This window comes from Ranitomeya imitator, chromosome 4 (assembly GCF_032444005.1).
Source record: "Ranitomeya imitator isolate aRanImi1 chromosome 4, aRanImi1.pri, whole genome shotgun sequence".
NCBI classification, from domain to species: Eukaryota; Metazoa; Chordata; class Amphibia; order Anura; family Dendrobatidae; genus Ranitomeya; species Ranitomeya imitator.
This window is the reverse complement of record NC_091285.1, coordinates 492,812,382-492,832,634: the sequence shown is the minus strand read 5'-3', so window position 1 is coordinate 492,832,634 and position 20,253 is coordinate 492,812,382. Positions and strand designations below refer to the sequence as shown.

General features: G+C 44.1%; 1 protein-coding gene across 1 annotated transcript in view; it reads right to left on the bottom strand.

The window, feature by feature from the left end:
• The window catches only part of MYO5C (myosin VC), a 337,314-nt gene that overhangs the window by 2,001 nt on the left and 315,060 nt on the right, over positions 1–20,253 (bottom strand). Inside the window, exons 39-40 of the mRNA XM_069765981.1 lie at positions 14,957–15,131; positions 10,433–10,513 (exon numbers count right to left, since the gene is read on the bottom strand). Of these exons, the coding sequence (XP_069622082.1) occupies positions 10,433–10,513; positions 14,957–15,131 (256 nt within the window). The remainder of the gene's footprint in view (positions 1–10,432; positions 10,514–14,956; positions 15,132–20,253) is intronic.

The following is a 20,253-nucleotide window of genomic DNA, read 5'->3' as shown; positions in this document are numbered from 1 at the left end:
TATTGGAGGTCACAGATGGGGAATGATGAAAGGGATTTCCAGTTATAAGTTTTGAATCTTAATTTGCTTCCTCTTATGGAAAATAATTTTTCTATTTACATTTTTTAAACACGTAGTGCCTACAGTGGAACATGGTGGTGACAGTATCCTTATTTGGGGTTACATGAGTGTTGCTGGTGTCAGGGAGCTACATTCATTGATGGTATCCTGAATTCACAGATATACTGTACTATATTGAAAGAGGAGATGCTACAATCACTCCGTGCCCTTGGTAGACTTGGTGCACTTTTCCAACATGACAATTATCCAAAACACAAATCTGTTGCACTTCTGAAGAAAAGAGTGAACGTGATTCAGTGGCCAAGTATGCCTCCTGATCTGAACACAATATAACACCTATGGCGAATTCAGAAGAGACGAGTGGAAATTCACTCTCCATCCAGCATTCAGGCTCTAAAAAATTTAAAAAATGACTGCAAAGAAAATGCCATTAGATGAAAGGTGGCGAATGAAAATTGGCACTATCCCCCTTCTTGAAGAATGGAAAATTATACATATTGCAATATGTTGCTAAAGTGTTCATTCCATGCCTAGAAGATTTGGTGCTATTCTTTAAAAATTATGGCGGTCATACAAAATACTGGATGTAATTATTTTTAACATGGGGTGTGTTTATTTTTGAATCTACTAATTTGAGTAAAACTGAAGATTTTGGAATAAAAGTGATATTATTAACCCTACTTTCATTTTCTGGGTTAAAAAACAGGGATTTTTGTGTTTTTGTGTTACTCACCGTAAAATCCTTTTCTCCGAGTCGTTCATTGGGGGACACAGGACTGTGGGTGTATGCTACTGCCGCCAGGAGGCTGACACTAAGTAGGTATAAAAAAAAAAAGTTAGCTCCTCCTCCATAGTATACACCTTGCCACTGGCCCTGACAGCTCCAGTTTGGTGCACAAACAGTAGGAGATAGAGAAAACAAAACAGCATTAGAGCAAAGACAACATGTCTAGAATAATACTACAGTCTGAACAACCCCATAGACAAATAAAATGAATAGGGAGGGAGCTGTGTCGCCCAATGAACGACTCGGAGAAAAGGATTTTACGGTGAGTAACACAAAAATCCCTGTTTCTCCATCGTCTCATTGGGGGACACAGGACTGTGGGATGTCCCAAAGCAGTCCCAGGGTGGGAAGAAGACTCACTGGAAGAAAACCCCTAGGCACTTACCGCCTATAGGTGTGATACCGCAGCCTGAAGAATTTTCCTTCCCAAACTTGCATCAGCAGAGGCCTGAGTGTGGATATTATAATGTTTAGAGAAAGTGTGCAGGCTGGACCAAGTGGCCGCTTTGCAAACCTGCTCTGCTGAAGCTTGGTGCCGAAGCGCCCAGGAAGCCCCTACCGCCCGAGTAGAGTGCGCCCTGATCCCAGCCGGGATGGCTGCACCCTTGATACGGTAGGCCTCCTGAATAGTGGTTCTTATCCATCTGGCTAAGGTTGATCTAGAGGCTGCGAGTCCCTTTTTATGACCCGCAGGAAGAACGAACAGAACATCCGTCTTTCGAAAAGAAGCGGTCCGGGAAACTTATCTTCTCAGAGCTCTCACCAAATCTAGAGTATGGAGAGCTTTTTCCACCCGGTGTGTAGGCGCAGGACAAACAGAAGGCAAGACAATGTCCTCATTAATGTGGAATGAGGAGACTACTTTTGGCAGAAAGGAAGATGCTGGTCTCAGCACCACCTTATCCTGATGAAATTGTAGAAACGGCGCCTGACAGGACAAGGCCGCTAATTCCGATACCCGCCTAATGGATGTTATAGCTACCAGAAACAAAACCTTCCAAGAAAGGTACCTTAAAGAAACATCTTGGAGGGGTTCAAATGGAGGTTCCTGAAGAGCACTCAAGACCAAATTAAGGTCCCAAGCTTCTATCGGAGCTTTGTAAGGAGGGACTATATGAGAGACTCCCTGCAAAAAAGTTTTTACTTGCAGATTGGTAGCGATCCTGCGCTGGAAAAGAACCGATAAGGCGGATATTTGCCTCCTAAGGGTACTTGGAGCGAGACCTGAGTCTAGACCAGATTGGAGAAAAGCTAGGACATTAGGAATGGAAAACCGAAGAGGAGGAAGACCCTTCTTCCTGCACCATGAGAGAAAGACTTTCCAGGTGTGGTGGTAAATGCGTGCTGAAGCTGTCTTTCGAGCATTAACCATAGTTGAGGCTACTTTCTGAGAAAAACCGGCCTGGGTCAGAATCCAAGATTCAACGGCCAAGCCGTCAAACGCAGGGCCTCTAAGTTCTGGTGGAATATCGGCCCCTGCGACAGAAGATCTGGCTGCATTGGTAGCTGCCAAGGAACCCCGACGATCAGCTGAACTAGGTCTGCGTACCATGACCTCTGAGGCCAATCTGGGGCGACTAGAATTGCCGGAACTCCCTCTAACTTGATCTTCCTGACGACCTTTGGAAGCAGCGCCAGAGGGGGAAACAGATATGGAAGACGAAATTGGTTCCAAGATAGGACTAGTGCGTCTACGGCAATTGCTCCTGGATCTCGAAACCGTGCAATGAACCTGGGTACTTTGATATTCGACCCGGTGGCCATTAGATCCACGTCGGGATTCCCCAGCGTAGACATATCTGCCGAAAAATATCGGGGTGAAGAGACCATTCCCCGGGCGCAAGACCCTGTCGGCTCAGAAAGTCCGCTGCCCAGTTCTCCTTGCCCGGGATGTAAACTGCCGAGATCACAGAGTGATTGTTCTCGGCCCAGCGGAGGACTTGTCCTACCTCGCGCATGGCTGATCTGCTGCGAGTGCCCCCCTGATGATTTACGTAGGCCACGGCCGTGGCATTGTCCGATTGGATCCGCACCGGGCGACCCGCCAGAAGATGGTGAAAGTGCTGCAAGGCCAGCCAAATTGCCCTTATCTCCAACAGATTGATTGGAAGGGTTGATTCCCTTGGGGACCAACGACCCTGAGCCGTGTGCTGGAGAAACACTGCTCCCCAACCGAGAAGGCTGGCGTCCGTAGTGACTACCAGCCAATGAACTGGAGGAAAGGCTTTCCCCTGAAGTAGGGATGAACTCCTCATCCACCATATCAGGGATTGCCTGACCCCAGGAGACAGACGACACCTGAGGTTGAGAGACAAAGGACTCCTGTCCCAGGCTGACAGAAGTGCCTGTTGGAGTGGACGAAGATGGAATTGGGCGAATGGAACCGCTTCTATAGCTGCTACCATCCTGCCCAAGACCTTCATGCAGAACCGGATTGAATGGAAACTCGGCTGCCGAAGAATTTTTACCTCCTGCCGGAGACAAAGCACCTTGTCCTGGGGTAAAATAGTTAGCCCCCGAGAGGTGTCGAAGATCATCCCTAAAAAAGAGATCTTCCGAGATGGTACTAGAGATGACTTCTTTAAATTGACCAGCCACCCTAGACGAGCTAGGGTGTCCAAAGAGATGTTGACGTTGTCCCTGCATGCCTGAAAAGTTGGTCCTTTGACTAAGAGATCGTCTAAGTAAGGCAGAATGACTATGCCTCGAGAGTGCAGGATTGACACCACTGTTGCCATCACCTTCGTGAACACCCTGGGAGCAGTGGCGAGCCCGAAAGGTAATGCAGTGAATTGGAAGTGTCGCTCGCCTATGGAAAACCGTAGAAATTTTTGATGAGGAGGAAATATAGGAACGTGCAGATAGGCGTCTTGAATATCTATGGAAGCCAGGAATTCTCCCCTTTCCATAGCCGCAATGACCGAGCGGAGAGATTCCATACGGAAGCGATGGGTGCTGATGAATTTGTTTAGACACTTTAGGTCCAGAATGGGTCTCACGGTCCCATTCTTTTTGGGAACCGTAAACAGATTTGAATAAAACCCTTTGAACCTTTCTTCCTTTGGAACAGGGACAATGACCCCGTTGGACTGAAGAGACTCGACTGCTCTGAATAAAGCTCTTAGACGGGTTTTTGAACTGGGAAGACTGGATGGAAAAAAACGGCCTGGAGGGAGGTAGGAAAACTCTATTTTGTACCCTGAAACCACCAGGTCTCTTACCCATCTGTCTTGAACAACTGACAGCCAGGACTGATGGAACAGTAGTAGGCGACCGCCTACCCTGTTGAAAGAGACGAGAGGCTGCCTCCAGTCATTTAGCCGAAGATCGAGGATATCTAGATCCCCTAGATCTTGATGGTTGATACCGCATTCTTGCCAATGGATTGGTGCTCCCTGTCTTGGACAGGCTGACTTGGGGGACCTGCGCTTGGTGCCGCAGACCACCGGGAGTTACGAAAGGATTTAAATCTTGCTTGAAATTGGCGACGAAAAGGTTGCTTCACCTTTTGTTGAGGAAGGAAATTACTTTTACCTCCCGTGGTATCAGATATAAGATGATCCAGTTTTTCGCCAAAAAGACGGACACCTTGATAAGGGAGGGATGTAAGGGACTTTTTTGAAGTAGAGTCCGCCCGCCAATTTCTTAGCCATAGGGCCCTTCTGATAGCAATAGCATTTGCCGCAGCCAATGCTGAACAATTTGCCGCATCCAAGGATGCATTAATCAGATAATTTCCTGCTAAAGATATCTGATTTGACATCTCTATCACCTCTACAGGAAACCCCTTATCCTGAAGAGCCTTAGTTACGGACTCTGACCAAGCTATCATAGCTTTGGCAACCCATGTGGCCGCAAAAGACGGCGCGAGGGCTGACCCTGAAGCCTCAAACAGAGACCGAGCTAGACTCTCTAGGAGCCGATCAGTCGGATCCTTAATAGACGACCCATTAGGAAGAGACAGCAACGTACTAGAGGCCAAACGGGACACGGGAGGATCCACTGAAGGGGATTCTGCCCACTTTTTACAAAGCTCTGGAGCGAAAGGATACCTTGCACCTAGGGCCTTCTGGCCTAAGAAACGCTTATCTGGTCGCTCCATGTGACATTGGACTAGATCCTCAAACTCAGGATGAGTAGAAAACACCCTATGAGGTTGCTTGAATTTTTTAAAGGACACCTTATGACCAGAAGGTAAGGTGGCCACATCCTCTACTCCCAAAGTCTGGTTAACGGCCTCAATGAGACTGTCAACAGATTCCTGATAACCAGGAGCTTCTAAATCAAAAGACCCCTCTGAGTCATAGTCCGAACCGTGTTCACTCAATTCCGCAGGAGAGGGAGATCGAGAGATGGGATTCAAAGATGCTGATGCACCTGACTGACCGGGAGACGCTGTGTGGGATCGTTTCCCATGTGTCTGCCTAGAGGGAGTACGGCCCCTGCAGGCCGGAGGATTCTGAAAATCGGAGGATCTTTCCAAAACAGGCGGATGAATGTCCCTGACAGGGGCTTGAAGGGACTCAACCGCCTTTGTTAGAGACGCCATAGACTGCGTTAATGATATGACCCACTCAGGGGGAGACACTGCCGACCCAGGTACAGGCACACCCGGCAGGATAGCCGGCGGGGTAACAGGCAGGGTAGCAGACGGGGGCTCCTGCACGCGCTCGGAATCACAAGCCTCACAGAGATGGTTACTTTGTGCATGCGGAAAAGCAGACCGACAGGTAATGCATGAGGAATACAGAACTGAGTGAGTCTTAGGGTTTCTAGACATGGTGACTCTAAAGCCGCTATGCTCCGTATCTCCTTATGAGCTACTAGGTCTAGAACAAATACTGTTGTCAGGCTGAGGGAAGTAGCACTTATCCCAGTCCTGTGTTCCCGTATGCTCTCAAACACTGAACCATGTTTCCTGTGCAAATCACACATATATACTAAATTACAGGGCGGATGCTTGAAAAAGTGGGAGGAGTTACCGCGCATGGACCCGGTTTAGGCCGAAGCAGGGAACTAGATTTCACTCCTTCCCCTGCTCTCCCGGGAAAGCTGGGTGCTTGAAACCGGAAGTAAACCGCCGCCGATGGAGGCGGGACTTCCCCCAGACTACAAGACCCATAATGCCACAGGCCGTACAGAAAACCGGAAGCCGCCGAAAAAGGGGCGGGACTTCCGCCCATGCTCAGACTACAAGATCCATAATGCCTCAGGCTGCCTAGAGAACAGGAAACCGCCGAAAAAAGGGGCGGGACTTCCGCCCATGCCCCTGCTGAAGTTTGCTTGTGGGGAATAACGCTGGAAACCAGCACAGCGCCGGATAATAGTCGCCACCTGTGCAGTACCAGCAGAACGCGCGATGAAGCAGGAGCCCCCTGTGCAGCCCTCTGACAGCGGATGAGGTTAGACCAAAAAAATCCACATATAAATATATATACATATATAAAAAAGACGGTGCAGGCACCCTAACTCCTTACACCCTTCAGAAGGCGAGGAGAGGGACCGTCTGCCTCCTTGAAACACCGTAGCCGTGCATTGGTGATGAAGTGGAGGGTGCACGGACAAGGAATGAATGCCTGTACAACCTAGGGTTCCGTTACCTCAGGGTGGTCAGGTTCTTAGTCCGGCAAAAAAATCCCACGTCGCGGGAGAGGATACGTGGAGGCGACACTCCACGTGCTCGCCCGTTGTTGGTTTGGGGAGATCGGACCCCTTCAAAAGGGTCAGTCGCCCCTGTCTTATCTTCAGAGAAAGAGAAAAAAAAAAAAAAAAAATAGCATCTGGGAAAACCCAGAGATGTGCCTCCTACGGACACTAAGCATAAACTGGAGCCGTCAGGGCCAGTGGCAAGGTGTATACTATGGAGGAGGAGCTAACTTTTCTTTTTTATACCTACTTAGTGTCAGCCTCCTGGCGGCAGTAGCATACACCCACAGTCCTGTGTCCCCCAATGAGACGATGGAGAAAAAATGTTCTATGAAACTCTTGGAAATTGTTCTTAGTGAGACCTTTATTAAAATCTTACTTTACAAAGGGGGTGTACGTATTTATGCAGTAGACTGTACATATACATCTATCTATACATATACAGTTGTGCTGAAAAGTTTACATACCCCGGCAGGATTTTTGCTTTCTTGGCCTTTTTTCAGAGAATATGAATGAAAACGCCAAAACTTTTTTCTTCACCCATGGTTAGTGGTTGCGTGAAGCCATTTATTGTCAAACTACTGTGTTTTCTCTTTTTAAATCATGACAACCCAAAACATCCAAATGACCCTGATCAAAAGTTCACATACCCCATTTCTTACATTTTTTAATACCGTGTTTCGCCCCCTCTAACATCAATGACAGCTTGAAGTCTTTTGTGGTAGTCGTGCAAATGTGAGTCCAGTATTTGCTGATAACATGCTGCATTCATCTTTCCTTCAACTTTGACCACGTTTCTGTTACCTTTGTAGCTCACACATCCCCAAAACATCAGCGATCCCCCTCCGTGCTTTACAGTAGGAATGGTGTTCCTTTCATCATAGGCCTTGTTGACCTCTCTCCAAATGTAACGTTTATGGTTCTGGTGAAAAAGTTGGTCTCATCACTCCAAATTAACTTGTTCTAGAAGTTTTGAGGCTTGTCTCTGTTCTGTTTTGCATATTGTAGTCGAGATACTTTGTGACATTTGCACAGTAATGAAAAAAAGCAGGATGACTCCAGCTGATAAAAAAGCTTGCCTTTATTCCAAATTCGTATAAAATAGTGACATGGACCCAAATGTGCAGTAATGGCTTTATTCTGGCAACTCGACCACGCAGCCCATTTTTCTTTAAGTGCCTTCTTATCGTGCATCTTGAAACAGCCACATTGCTAGTTTTCAGAGAATCCTGTATTTCAGCTGATGTTATTTGTGGGTTTTTCTTGGCATCCCGAACAATTTTCCTGGGAGTTGTAGTCAACATTTTTGTTGGTCTACCTGACCGTGGCTTTGTTTTTACAGAGCCCCCAATTTTCCATTTGTTAATCACTGTTTGAATGCTGCTGACTGGAATTATCAAACCCTTGGATATATTTTTATATCTCTTTCCTGTTTTATACAGTACAACTACCTTTTCCCGTAGATCCGTTGACAATTCTTTTGCTTTCCCCATGACTCACAATCCAGAAACCTCAGTCACTGGATGAAAGATGCAAGAGTCTGTCTGGATCCCAGAAAGTCACTCAGCTATTATTGCGCACACACTGATTACAAGCAAACAGGTCACCGGTTATTAGCCATTCAAACCCATTTATGTCAACTTCTGTGCATGTTATCAGGCTAAAATCACCAGGGTATGTGAACTTTTGATTAGGGTCATTTGGATGTTTTGTGTTGTCATTATAATTTAAAAAAAGAGAAAACACAGTAGTCTGACAATAAATGGCTTCACCCAACCACTAACCATGAGTGGAGATAAAGTTTTGGTGTCATCATTCATATTCTCTGAAAAAAAGCCAAGAAAGCAAAGATTTCTGCTGGGGTATGTAAACCTTTGAGCACAACTGTACATACTGCATATATACTTATATTTACAAAAAAAAAGTATCAGAACAACTAATCACAACAAAGTTCATTTGAGCTATTCAAACTTGAATGTCCTGCTAAGGTATTCCAAAAGAAAAATAAATTTAAAAAAAGCAAGTGAACTCCAATATCTAAAACCTTTCCAGCCATTCCAACTGTATATTTTATTTTTATTTTACTTGCTTTACAAACATCTTCATCACTGTCCCCATAGGGGCTCACAATCTAAATTCCCTATTAGTTTGGGAATTCCTTTTGCTATATATATATATATATATATATATATATATATATATATATATATATATATATATATATATCTCTGACTTAAGGTGCCTGCAGATGAGCGTATGAAAAATCATCCACAATTATTCTAGAAAGCTCAGACGATTTGTTTTTAATTGTCAGGTTTTCATCTATGTGCTATCCGTGTCTCTGTTTCTTTTACGATTGTGTGACTGTGTGTTGTCCGTTTTTATACAACTACATTAACACATGCGCAAGATCACATACAGGTTTATAATAGAAATCGGCTGCCACTCTGATGGTCAGTGTGGGATTCGATTTTTTTGAAAGTAATGAATGCTGCGATATTTTTTTTATGAACAGTTGGACTGAGAAAAAAATAATTAATATAAACAGCACTATTGAATAACATGGGTCAGTGTGCTGTCCAGTTAAAAATCAGCACGTCTAATTTATATGCTCGTCAGGAGCCCTTAGACTGCTTTACCAAATTTTTGGTTTAAGGAGGGAAGATAAAAAGCAATTAAAATGTACAAATTCTCAAAATATCACCATTTAGGATTTGTCTTATCTATGCGGAGATCAAATAAATTAATCTATAACAGTGAAAGTTACACCAATAGGCAAATACTTGTGTAAAATAACTGTATTAGCATATACCATAATCGTAATCCTAAAAGGTGTGTACTAATTAGTGTATGGTTCATATTGAATAAGCCCAAAATATGACTATTTATCCCAAAGCATGTGTCTATGTAATGGGTCCCATGACAATGGTTCAACCAAAACGTGCCAGGCTGACACCATACCGTAGTGACCATTATTATATTTGTATGTATAATGGCTGTAGTGAGCTACTGGAATTTTGTACAACTTTGGACCTTTTGGTATGATTTTTTCTATATGTAGCTCACATCTCCTGCTTTTCCAGACCGAACAATAGTATTATTTGGTATGTGCACATATCATATCTATTTCTTTGGCTGATCATGTGGTATTTTTACTTATTTTATAAATATATAGCCATATTATTGATTTTTTTTACCCACTGCAGACATATGTGTCGATGTAATTGACCTTATTTCATAGTCTCTAGTTGGGTGCTATGCCTCCAAGAAACGTTGCCCCCTAGACCCCAGTCCAGAGCCTCTCACCTAGCCAAATTAGTTCTCATGCTTCGCACTGACAAGGGCCAACAGCTCGAAACACCGTGTCTGCGAATTTAGATACTGATTTGGCTTTTATTCTAAGTCATATTGCACGACTCCTTAAAGGGTTGATTGTGACTTGTAGGATCGCTATGTCCAACAGGTGGCGCTATAGAGTTTAAGTCCTCTTTTTCTCTGAAGAGGCAATTTGCATACTATATTTCCCAGAGGAGCATTGCACGGCGAATTGTGTAGACATTTTGCCTTGTGACTCATTTTTAATCCTCATGTATTTGCAGTAATAAAGTATGTGTTAACAGTAATATCTAGTTACATTTTTTTGCCATTATTTTCATAAGAGCATATCTTTACTAAGATATGTAAAAAAAGACACAATGTGCAGCAGAGGAACCAGGTACCCCTCAAATCCAATCCTGAGTACCAAGTAGTGTCAATGAACGGTTGCACAATATCAATCTTTTTTTTCACTCAGACGGTTTAGTGATACAGAATGTTCTTTTCATCATAACTTCTTAATATACCGTAAATGGGTGCACATAAAAAGGATGTCCAGGAGGTGAAAAAGGGAGAAAATATTCCTAAACCGCTTGCATATCTACAGCTCCTTGTACGTATTACCTGAACTTTCCGAACGAATGAGGGTGTAACTCGTTTCTCAAAATCATCGATAGGAGTGTAAGAGTTCAGTATTTTAACAATCTGTAATAAATAATAAAGAAAATAATGCAATTAAATCAACATGTCTTATAACGGGTAAATAATAATAAGTTACATCTGGGACTCAAAGTGAATCTGTCAGTAGGATCAACCCTCTTAAGCCATCTATATGGGCATGCAGGTCATAGAAAGTTGAAAAGAATGACAGCTTGATATCTGTGATCCGATGGTTTATTCCAGAGAAATCCATGTGTTTTTTAAATGAGCTGATAAGATCTATGAGCGGGATAGAGATCTCCTTGAGAATTATTATATCAAGTCCTCTTCTTTCTGTAGAGTCTACTTGCATTTTTTTTTTTAAACTGTTTATTTTTGAAAACTTTTCCTTTTTCTCATTCAAATAACATCATAAACATTATTATTATTATTATTATTTATTATTATAGCGCCATTTATTCCATGGCGCTTTACATGTGAGGAGGGGTATACATAATAAAACAAGTACAATAATCTTGAAAAATACAAGTCACAACTGGTACAGGAGGAGAGAGGACCCTGCCCGCGAGGGCTCACAATCTACAAGGGATGGGTGAGGATACAGTAGGTGAGGGTAGAGCTGGCCGTGCAGCGGTTTGGTCAATCGGTGGTTACTGCAGGTTGTAGGCTTGTCGGAAGAGGTGGGTCTTCAGGTTCTTTTTGAAGGTTTCGATGGTAGGCGAGAGTCTGATATGTTGTGGTAGAGCATTCCAGAGTAGGGGGGATGCACGAGAGAAATCTTGTATGCGATTGTGGGAAGAGGAGATAATAGGGGAGTAGAGAAGGAGATCTTGTGAGGATCGGAGGTTGCGTGCAGGAAAGTACCGGGAGACGAGGTCACAGATGTATGGAGGAGACAGGTTGTGGATGGCTTTATATGTCATGGTTAGGCTTTTGTACTGGAGTCTCTGGGTGATGGGGAGCCAGTGCAGGGATTCACAGAGGGGAGAGGCCGGGGAATAGCGGGGGGACAGGTGGATTAGTCGGGCAGCAGAGTTTAGAATAGATTGGAGGGGTGCAAGAGTGTTAGAGGGGAGGCCACAGAGCAGGAGGTTACAGTAGTCAAGGCGGGAGATGATGAGGGCATGGACTAGGGTTTTTGCAGATTCTTGGTTTAGGAATGTGCGGATCCGTGAAATATTTTTGAGTTGGAGGCGGCAGGAAGTGGAAAGGGTTTGGATATGTGGTTTAAAGGAGAGATCAGTGTCAAGGATTACCCCAAGACAGCGGGCTTGTGGGACTGGGGAGAGTGGGCAGCCGTTTACTGTAATGGATAGGTTCGTTGGGGAGATCGCGTGAGATGGGGGAAAGATGATGAATTCTGTTTTGTCCATGTTAAGTTTTAGAAATCTAGTGGAGAAGAAGGATGAAATAGCAGACAGACATTGAGGGATTCTGGTTAGTAGGGAGGTGATATCTGGTCCAGAGATGTAGATCTGTGTGTCGTCAGCATAGAGATGATACTGAAAGCCGTGAGATTCTATGAGCTGTCCCAGGCCAAAGGTGTAGATGGAGAAGAGCAGGGGTCCTAGGACTGAACCTTGTGGGACTCCGACAGATAGGGGGCGAGGTGAGGAGGTGGTGTGTGAGTGGGAGACGCTGAATGTTCGGTCTGTTAGGTATGATGAGATCCAGGATAGGGCCAATTCTGTGATGCCAAGGGATGAGAGGGTCTGCAGCAGCAGGGAATGGTCCTTATAAACATAAGTATAGTTGTAGCAAAATTAAGCAAAACAATGCAAAACATTTTAGATGTTTCTTCCAGTGGCACCGTGTGCAGCACTGCTGCTCCTACTAAACTTAGGGCAAACATCTAATGCATCATCTAAGAGTAGGTGGGGTACAGGGAAGGGATAGGGAAAAAGTCAGGGAGGGGAAAAGACACAGAAAGAGAGAAAAAAGTCACGTAACATCAGTTGGTGAGCTTAGTTACATAGTCATCCCATGGAGCCCAGATGCGATTGAACAAATTAAGTTGATTATTAATACAGGCCGTAAGATTCTCCATATGTCTCATTTCTTTAATCTTCATCCGGAGTTTTTTCATAGAGGGAGTTGATCTTTTCTTCCAGTACGAGGCTAATAGACACTTCGCCGATGTTAGGATATGGAGGAGCAGCCTGGCAGGGCCCTCTGTCATGGGCACGGGGGAACATTAGGCAAAAAAGTCACAGGATCCAGAGGAATCTCTACATCTAACACACCTGAGAAATCAACCCCTGTACTCTCTTCCAGAATGGGGATATAGTCTGGCAATCCCAGAATATATGTGGCAATGAGCCCACAGCCCCCAGGCATCTCCAGCATTTATCCGACGTGACAGGGTAAATATGATGTAAAACCTCCGGCGTATGATACCAATGCATCAGTATCTTGTACTGATTTTCCTTTTGTGTTATGCATGGTGACGATTTAGCTGCCTTAGACCATATGACCTGCCAGATAGGAAGCGGAAGTTCCCTCCCCAGGTATCTCTCCCACTTTATCATGTAAGCATGATTAGGAGGGGGGTCTGATGGCGGGTGAACAGTATACTATAAATGTCTGTGATCAAACCCTTTGTAGAGGGATTCCCTTTACAGAGTCGCTCAAATGGAGTGGGGGTGGAGAACGTTGTTTTTTTTATATAAAGTTAAGGCCAGGTGGCAGATTTGTAAGTATGAGAAGTAGGTCCTAAGTGGGAGTTTAAACTGCTCTATAAGAATCTGAAAAGGAAGAATATTTCTATTAAAGGGGTCTACAATATCCGCGTAATAAAATAATTGTGCTTGAAGCCATCTACTTGCATATTTAAATTCCTAGAGAAGGACTGATCTCCCTTAGAACATTACTCAGAGGAGTCTGACCGAGCAATATTAGATCTCCTGCTTTGCACTGAGGTGGGGGCAATATCCCAAAATACGTGTCTGCAAATGGAGTTTCTGGTTTGGCTTCTTATCCTAACTCATGTGGCAAAGCTCATTAAAGGGTCAATATTAACCTTTAGGATTGCTACATCCAATAAGTGGCGCTAGAGATCGAGTACTCTTTCTTCGAAAGTGGCTATTTGTACATTTAAATTCCCAGAGGAGCATTATATGGCCTATAAGTCTCCTACGCCAGCTTGGCACTCTCTGCAAGGAGAAATGTTCCACTTTAAACCCTTAATATAGTTAAGCACAGCTATTTTATTGCCTTTTTGGTGGCATAAAGTTGTAAATGTGACATGACCCTATTGAGAGCACGACTACAACTTACAGATATGTCTCATAGGAAATGACCTGATAGCAATACACAAAGAGTCACATTTTAAATTGTACCAATAAACAGGTGAAACATATGCAGTACTTATTGCACACTGCAAAAGCTATTAGAGACATAATGCCATAAGGCTGTGTCGCGACTGGCTGTTATGGTTATAGGAAATGATATTTCAATGGATGTGATGTCACTGGTCATGAAATTGCTCTGGCGCTGAAGAAAGTATTTCTCAAGACTACAAGTTTATTGGAAATACAGTGTGTCCGTAAAGTCATGGTGCACTTTTGACCAGTCACTGGAAAGCAACAAAAACCAATAGCAATGTGAAATCTGCTCCAAATAAAAGAAAAACTCTCCCAGTTTCATACCTATTCAATGCAGTTCGATGTGGGCTCCATTTCTTGTCCTACACACATCCAAACGATAGTGAAGGTCTTGCCACACACAGTTAAGAACATTGGGTGTACCAGAGTGACTAATGTCTGTGATTCTCTGTTTCAAGTGATTAATGTCGATGAACATGTCCACAGATATGGAAGGTCGCCTCATCGCTAAACACAATCTTCTGCAAAAATCTTGCATCATTGTCGATCTCATGAAGCATATCTGTAGCAAACGCGCATCGTTTGGGTCTATCTGCTAGTTTGATAGCGTGCAACAGCCGCGATTTGTACCCCGTAAAACAGAGACGTTTCTTTAACACCTTATGAACTGTAGTCTTGCTTAGGTATAATTGTCGAGCACACGCACGCACAGATTTTTTAGGGCTCCTTAGGTAGCTATCCCGTATAGCCTCTACAGACTCATCACTGACTGATGGCCTACCAGAACGGAGTTTCTCCACCAAACTGCCAGTTTCCTTCAACTGCTTATCCCACTGAGTAATGTTATTTCTATGTGGTGGCACTTTGTTATAAAAGTGCTGATATTCACATAGCACTTTGGTCACGGATTCGAAAGTGCACCATGACTTTACAGACACACTGTATATGAGTTTTACAACCTCCAGTGAAATGCAGTTTTATGAAATACACTGCAGTCTTGGAAAGCCCTCAACCAAGAAGAGGATCTACATCCACTCTTGGAGAATGTCAATGCTTTCGTATTATTCAAGCATTTGGGAGAGACTTCCCTTATGTCATTTATTGTATACAGATGAATAGAGGGACAAAAGAAAGCTATGATAAAAGGGTGGGAGCGTAACATTACCTGGACTGTAGAAAGCGCAGAGCAGCGATCACATATTTCTTTAGCGTCTTCATCTTTGATTTTTGTGACTTGTAACAACCATGCCGCTTGGGAAAGAGGTTCTAGGGTTTCCTTGGCTGCACTTCCATGCAGATTCTTTCCTTGTAGCCATTCTTCCAGATAGCTTATATTACATCTAGACAAAAGTTAATGACATGGGTGAATGGTTTGTATTAAGTCAGGAGGATGGACAGGAGGTCACACATGGAGCAGTCTAGCAGACAGTTAAAATGCATTATGTTTTCTACAAAATTCAGCTTAGAGCAATTAAAACAAGTTGAGTGAATCCAAAGGTGCTGCATCACCTACAATATTAATGCGAATGACAACCCATAATCATTGTAGATTATCCTCCTTGTATGGTAAAATAGCAGCATTGCATAATACAGGTCTGGCAAAAAGTAAGAGACCACCACATCAAAACTCTGTCATGGGCAGCCCAATCTCCAGACCTGAACCCCATTGAAAACCTCTGGAATGTAATCAAGAGGATGATGGATAGTCACAAGCCATCAAACAAAGAAGAACTGCTTACATTTTTGTGCCAGAAGCAGGGTGAAAGACTGGTGGAAAGCATGGCAAGACGCATGGGAGCTGTGATTAAAAATCATGGTTATTCCACAAAATATTGATTTCTGAACTCTTCCTGGGTTAAAACATTAGTATTGCTGTTTCTAAATGATTATGAACTTGTTTTCTTTGCATTATTTGAGGTCTGAAAGCACTAGGTTTTTTTTGTTTTGTTGTTTTGACCATTTCACCTTTTTAAAAAAAAAATACAAACTGTATTGCTCAGAAATTCAGAGACGTGTTGTCAGACGTTTATAGAATAAAAGAACAATTTACATTTTACTCAAAAATATACCTACAAAGAGAAAAATCAGACAAACTGAACATTTTGCAGTGGTCTCATAATTTTTGCCAGAGCTGTAGTGTACAGCAGTACGATGTTTAATAGTGTTATCTGAAACCAGGGTAATATATATGTATATGTATACATATACATAGAGACATCCTGTGTGTTTGTTATGTTGCCCATGAAAAGTGACTCCCAGCCTAATCTAATAAATAGTATAAGGAAATATATGGCTTTCCTCACTACAGGCACTGTCATTATTACTAAACAATGAGTGTATCATTAGGACAGAGCTCCATCCCCAATTTTGGTGTACAAGCAATTCTCCCCATATATCTAACCTAATTCCCTAATGCACATCAAATGAATCAGGAACAGCTCTGCCGTTATTCTTTTCTACACTGTGTGAACAATTATTATGCAGTTTGTATTTTTGATGATTAATTTTATGATTGAACAACTATAGTGCTGTTGGTCCATCCAAAAGGTTCATAAACCTGTGTATCAGGCCAAATTAACCCTGTCCAGATTAAATCTGGATATAGTTTGGCCCAAGCCATAGTATACACCAGGGAATAAACTGTCCTAGGCCAAACTGTACATGTGGGTGTAAAATAGCCTATACCAAACCACACCCATCCAGGCTACAATATACCCTTCTATTATATGAGCCCTTGGAAATTATTAGCTTTTAGAGGCCATTTTTGAATAACTTAAAACTGACTTACACATAGTGGGAAGGTATTTGTGTTGTTAATGACATGATCGATCTTACAATACAATGTGACTGGTAACAGACAACAGTCATTACATGTGAGATTACACGGTTTTCCATTAAGTGCTTTTACCTGAGAGATGCAAATTGCCTCTTCTGAGAAAAAGAGGACTTAAACTCTATAGCTCCACCTGTTGGAAGTAGTGATCCTACAAGTCACCATCAACCCTTTAACGAGTCGTGCAAAGACCCCTTAGACCCCTTTACCTGAGAGTACAGCTGTAATGTGATCTCATCACTTCACTGGTTTTCTCACCCTGTATCTGATTGATGGAAAAGTGTGCAGATCTCTTTCTATCATACACAGACACACACTGACTTTAAGGCCACATTCACACGTTCCTTTTTATCCTGCGGGTTCTCCCGCAGCGGATTTGATAAATCTGCAGGGCAAACCCGCTGCGGTTATCCCTGCAGATTTATCGCGGTTTGTCCTGCGGGTTCCGCTGCGGGATTTACCCCTACTATTGATGCTGCATATGCAGCAATATGCAGCATCAATAGTAGTGTTAAAAAGAATAAAATCATGATGATATACTCACCCTCTGACGTCCCGATCTCCTCGGCGCTGCAGGCGGCGGTCCGGTTCCAAAGATGCTGTGCGACCAGGACCTTCGGTGACGTCACGGTCATGTGACCGCGACGTCACCTAAGGTCCTGGTCGCATAGCAAACCTGAGACCAGACGGCCACGTGCAGCGCTGAGACTTCCGAGGGTGAGTATACATTATTTTTTATTTAAATTTTTTTTTTTTTTAACACAAATATGGTTCCCGGGGCCTGGAGGAGAGTCTCCTCTCCTCCACCCCGGGTATAACCCGCACATTATCCGCATTACTTCCCGTATGGTGGGCACAGCCCCATGCGGGAAGTAAGCGGATCAATGCATTTCTATGGGTGCAGAATCGCTGCGATTCTGCACAAAGAAGTGACATGGTCCTTCTTTTTTTCCGCAGCAATTCAGCGCGGTTTTTTTCCGCATCATGTGCACTGCGGTTTTTATTTTTTTACATTGGGTAACATTGTACTGTACCCTGCATGGAAAACAGCTGCGGACCCGCAGCGGCAAAATCGCCGCGGTTCCGCAGTAAAAACCGCATAGTGTGAACATGGCCTAAGGCTATGTTCCCACGTTGCGGTTTTTACCGTGGATCCGCGGCGTTTTTGACGCTGTGGATCTGCAGCAGTTTTCCATGCGTTTACAGTACCATGTAAACCTATGGAAAACCAAATCCGCTGTGCACATGCTGCGGAAAAAACGCGCGGAAACGCAGCGTTGTTTTTCCCGCAGCATGTCAATTCTTTGAGCGGATCTGCAGCGTTTCTGCACCCATTGACTTGTATTGAGTAGGGCACTTCCGCAGCGAAACCGCAGATATAAAAAAGATCTGCGGTTTAGCTGTGGGTGAAACGCTGCGGATCGGGAGGGGGGAAGAGTGTGGGCGGTGCGTGGGCTGAGACTGTGAGTGTGTGTGCGTGGGCGGGGTCTGTGCGGGACCGTCGGGGGTCTGTGCGGGCCTGCCGGGGGTCTGTGCGGGCCTGCCGGGGGGTCTGTGCGGGCCTCTCGGGGGTCTGTGCGGGCCTCTCGGGGGTCTGTACAGGCTGCCGGGGGGTCTGTGCGGGCCTCTCGGGGGTCTGTGCGGGCCTGCCGGGGGTCTGTACAGGCTGCCGGGGGGTCTGTGCGGGCCTCTCGGGGGTCTGTGCGGGCCTCTCGGGGGTCTGTGCGGGCCTGCCGGGGGTCTGTGCGGGCCTGCCGGGGGTCTGTGCGGGCCTGCTGGGGGTCTTTGTGTGTGTGTGCAGGCATCGTCCGATGGGACTACAATATACTACATACAACATACTACATACATACATACATAATACATATATACAACATACTACATATATATAACATACATACATACATACTACATACATAGTAGATACAACATACATACATACATACTACATACATACTACATACAACATACTACATACATGCTACATACTACATACATGCTACATACTACATACATATTACATACATTACATACATACATACATACTACAAACAACATACATACTACATACAACATACATACAGTACAGACCAAAAGTTTGGACTCACCTTCTCATTTAAAGATTTTTCTGTATTTTCATGACTATGAAAATTGTACATTCACAATGAAGGCATCAAAACTATGAATTAACACAGGTGGAATTATATACTTAACAAAAAAGTGTGAAACAACTGAAATTATGTCTTATATTCTAGGTTCTTCAAAGTAGCCACCTTTTGCATTGATGACTGCTTTGTACACTCTTGGCATTCTCTTGATGAGCTTCAAGAGGTAGTCACCGGGAATGGTCGTCCAACAATTTTGAAGGAGTTTCTAGAGATGGTAAGCACTTGTTGGCCCTTTTGCCTTCACTCTGCGGTCCAGATCACCCCATCCATCTCGATTGGGTTCAGGTCGGTGACTGTGGAGGCTAGGTCATCTGGCGTAGCACCCCATCAATCTCCTTCTTGGTCAAATAGCCCTTACACAGCCTGGAGGTGTGTTTGGGGTCATTGTCCTGTTGAAAAATAAATGATGGTCCAACTAAACGCAAACCGGATGGAATAGCAGGCCGCTGCAAGATGCTGTGGTAGCCATGCTGGTTCAGTATGCCTTCAATTTTGAATAAATCCCCAACAGTGTCACCAACAAAGCACCCCCACACCATCACACCTCCTCCTCCATGCTTCACGGTGGGAACCAGGCATGTAGAGTCCATCCGTTCACCTTTTCTGCGTCGCACAAAGACACGGTGGTTGGAACCAAAGATCTCAAATTTGGACTCATCAGACCAAAGCACAGATTACCACTGGTCTAATGTCCATTCCTTGTGTTCTTTAGCCCAAAAAAGTCTCTTCTGCTTGTTGCCTGTCCTTAGCAGTAGTTTCCTAGCAGCTATTTTACCATGAAGGTTTGCTGCACAAAGTCTCCTCTTAACAGTTGTTGTAGAGATGTGTCTGCTGCTAGAACTCTGTGTGGCATTGACCTGTGTTGTGAATTCTGTGGCTGAGTTCACTTCTGTGGTCACAAGTGGTATTGCAGTCTCTGGGCTTCCTCCCTCAGGTGTTTTGGTGAGCTCGTTGGCTGCCTTGCTATTTAGCTCCACCTGAGTCTGTCTTCCTTGCTCCTTGTCAATGTTCCAGTGTTGGATCTGAGCTACTGCATCTTTCCTTGGGCCTGCTGCTCTGCTAGATAAGTGCTTCTAGTTTGTTTTCTGTTTTTTCTGTCCAGCTTGCTATTAACTTTTGCTGGAAGCTCTGAGAAGCAAAGGGGTGCACCGCCGTGCTGTTAGTTCGGCACGGTGGGTCTTTTTGCCCCTTTGCGTGGTTTTCGTTTTAGGGTTTTTTGTAGACTGCATAGCTCTCTTTGCTATCCTCGCTCTGTCTAGAATATCGGGCCTCACTTTGCTGAATCTATTTCATTCCTACGTTTGTCTTTTCATCTTGCTAACAGTCATTATATGTGGGGGGCTGCCTATTCCTTTGGGGTATTTCTCTGAGGTAAGTTAGGCTTGTATTTCTATCTTCAGGCTAGTCAGCTCCTCAGGCAGTGCCGAGTTGCATAGGTAGTGATAGGCGCAATCCACTGCT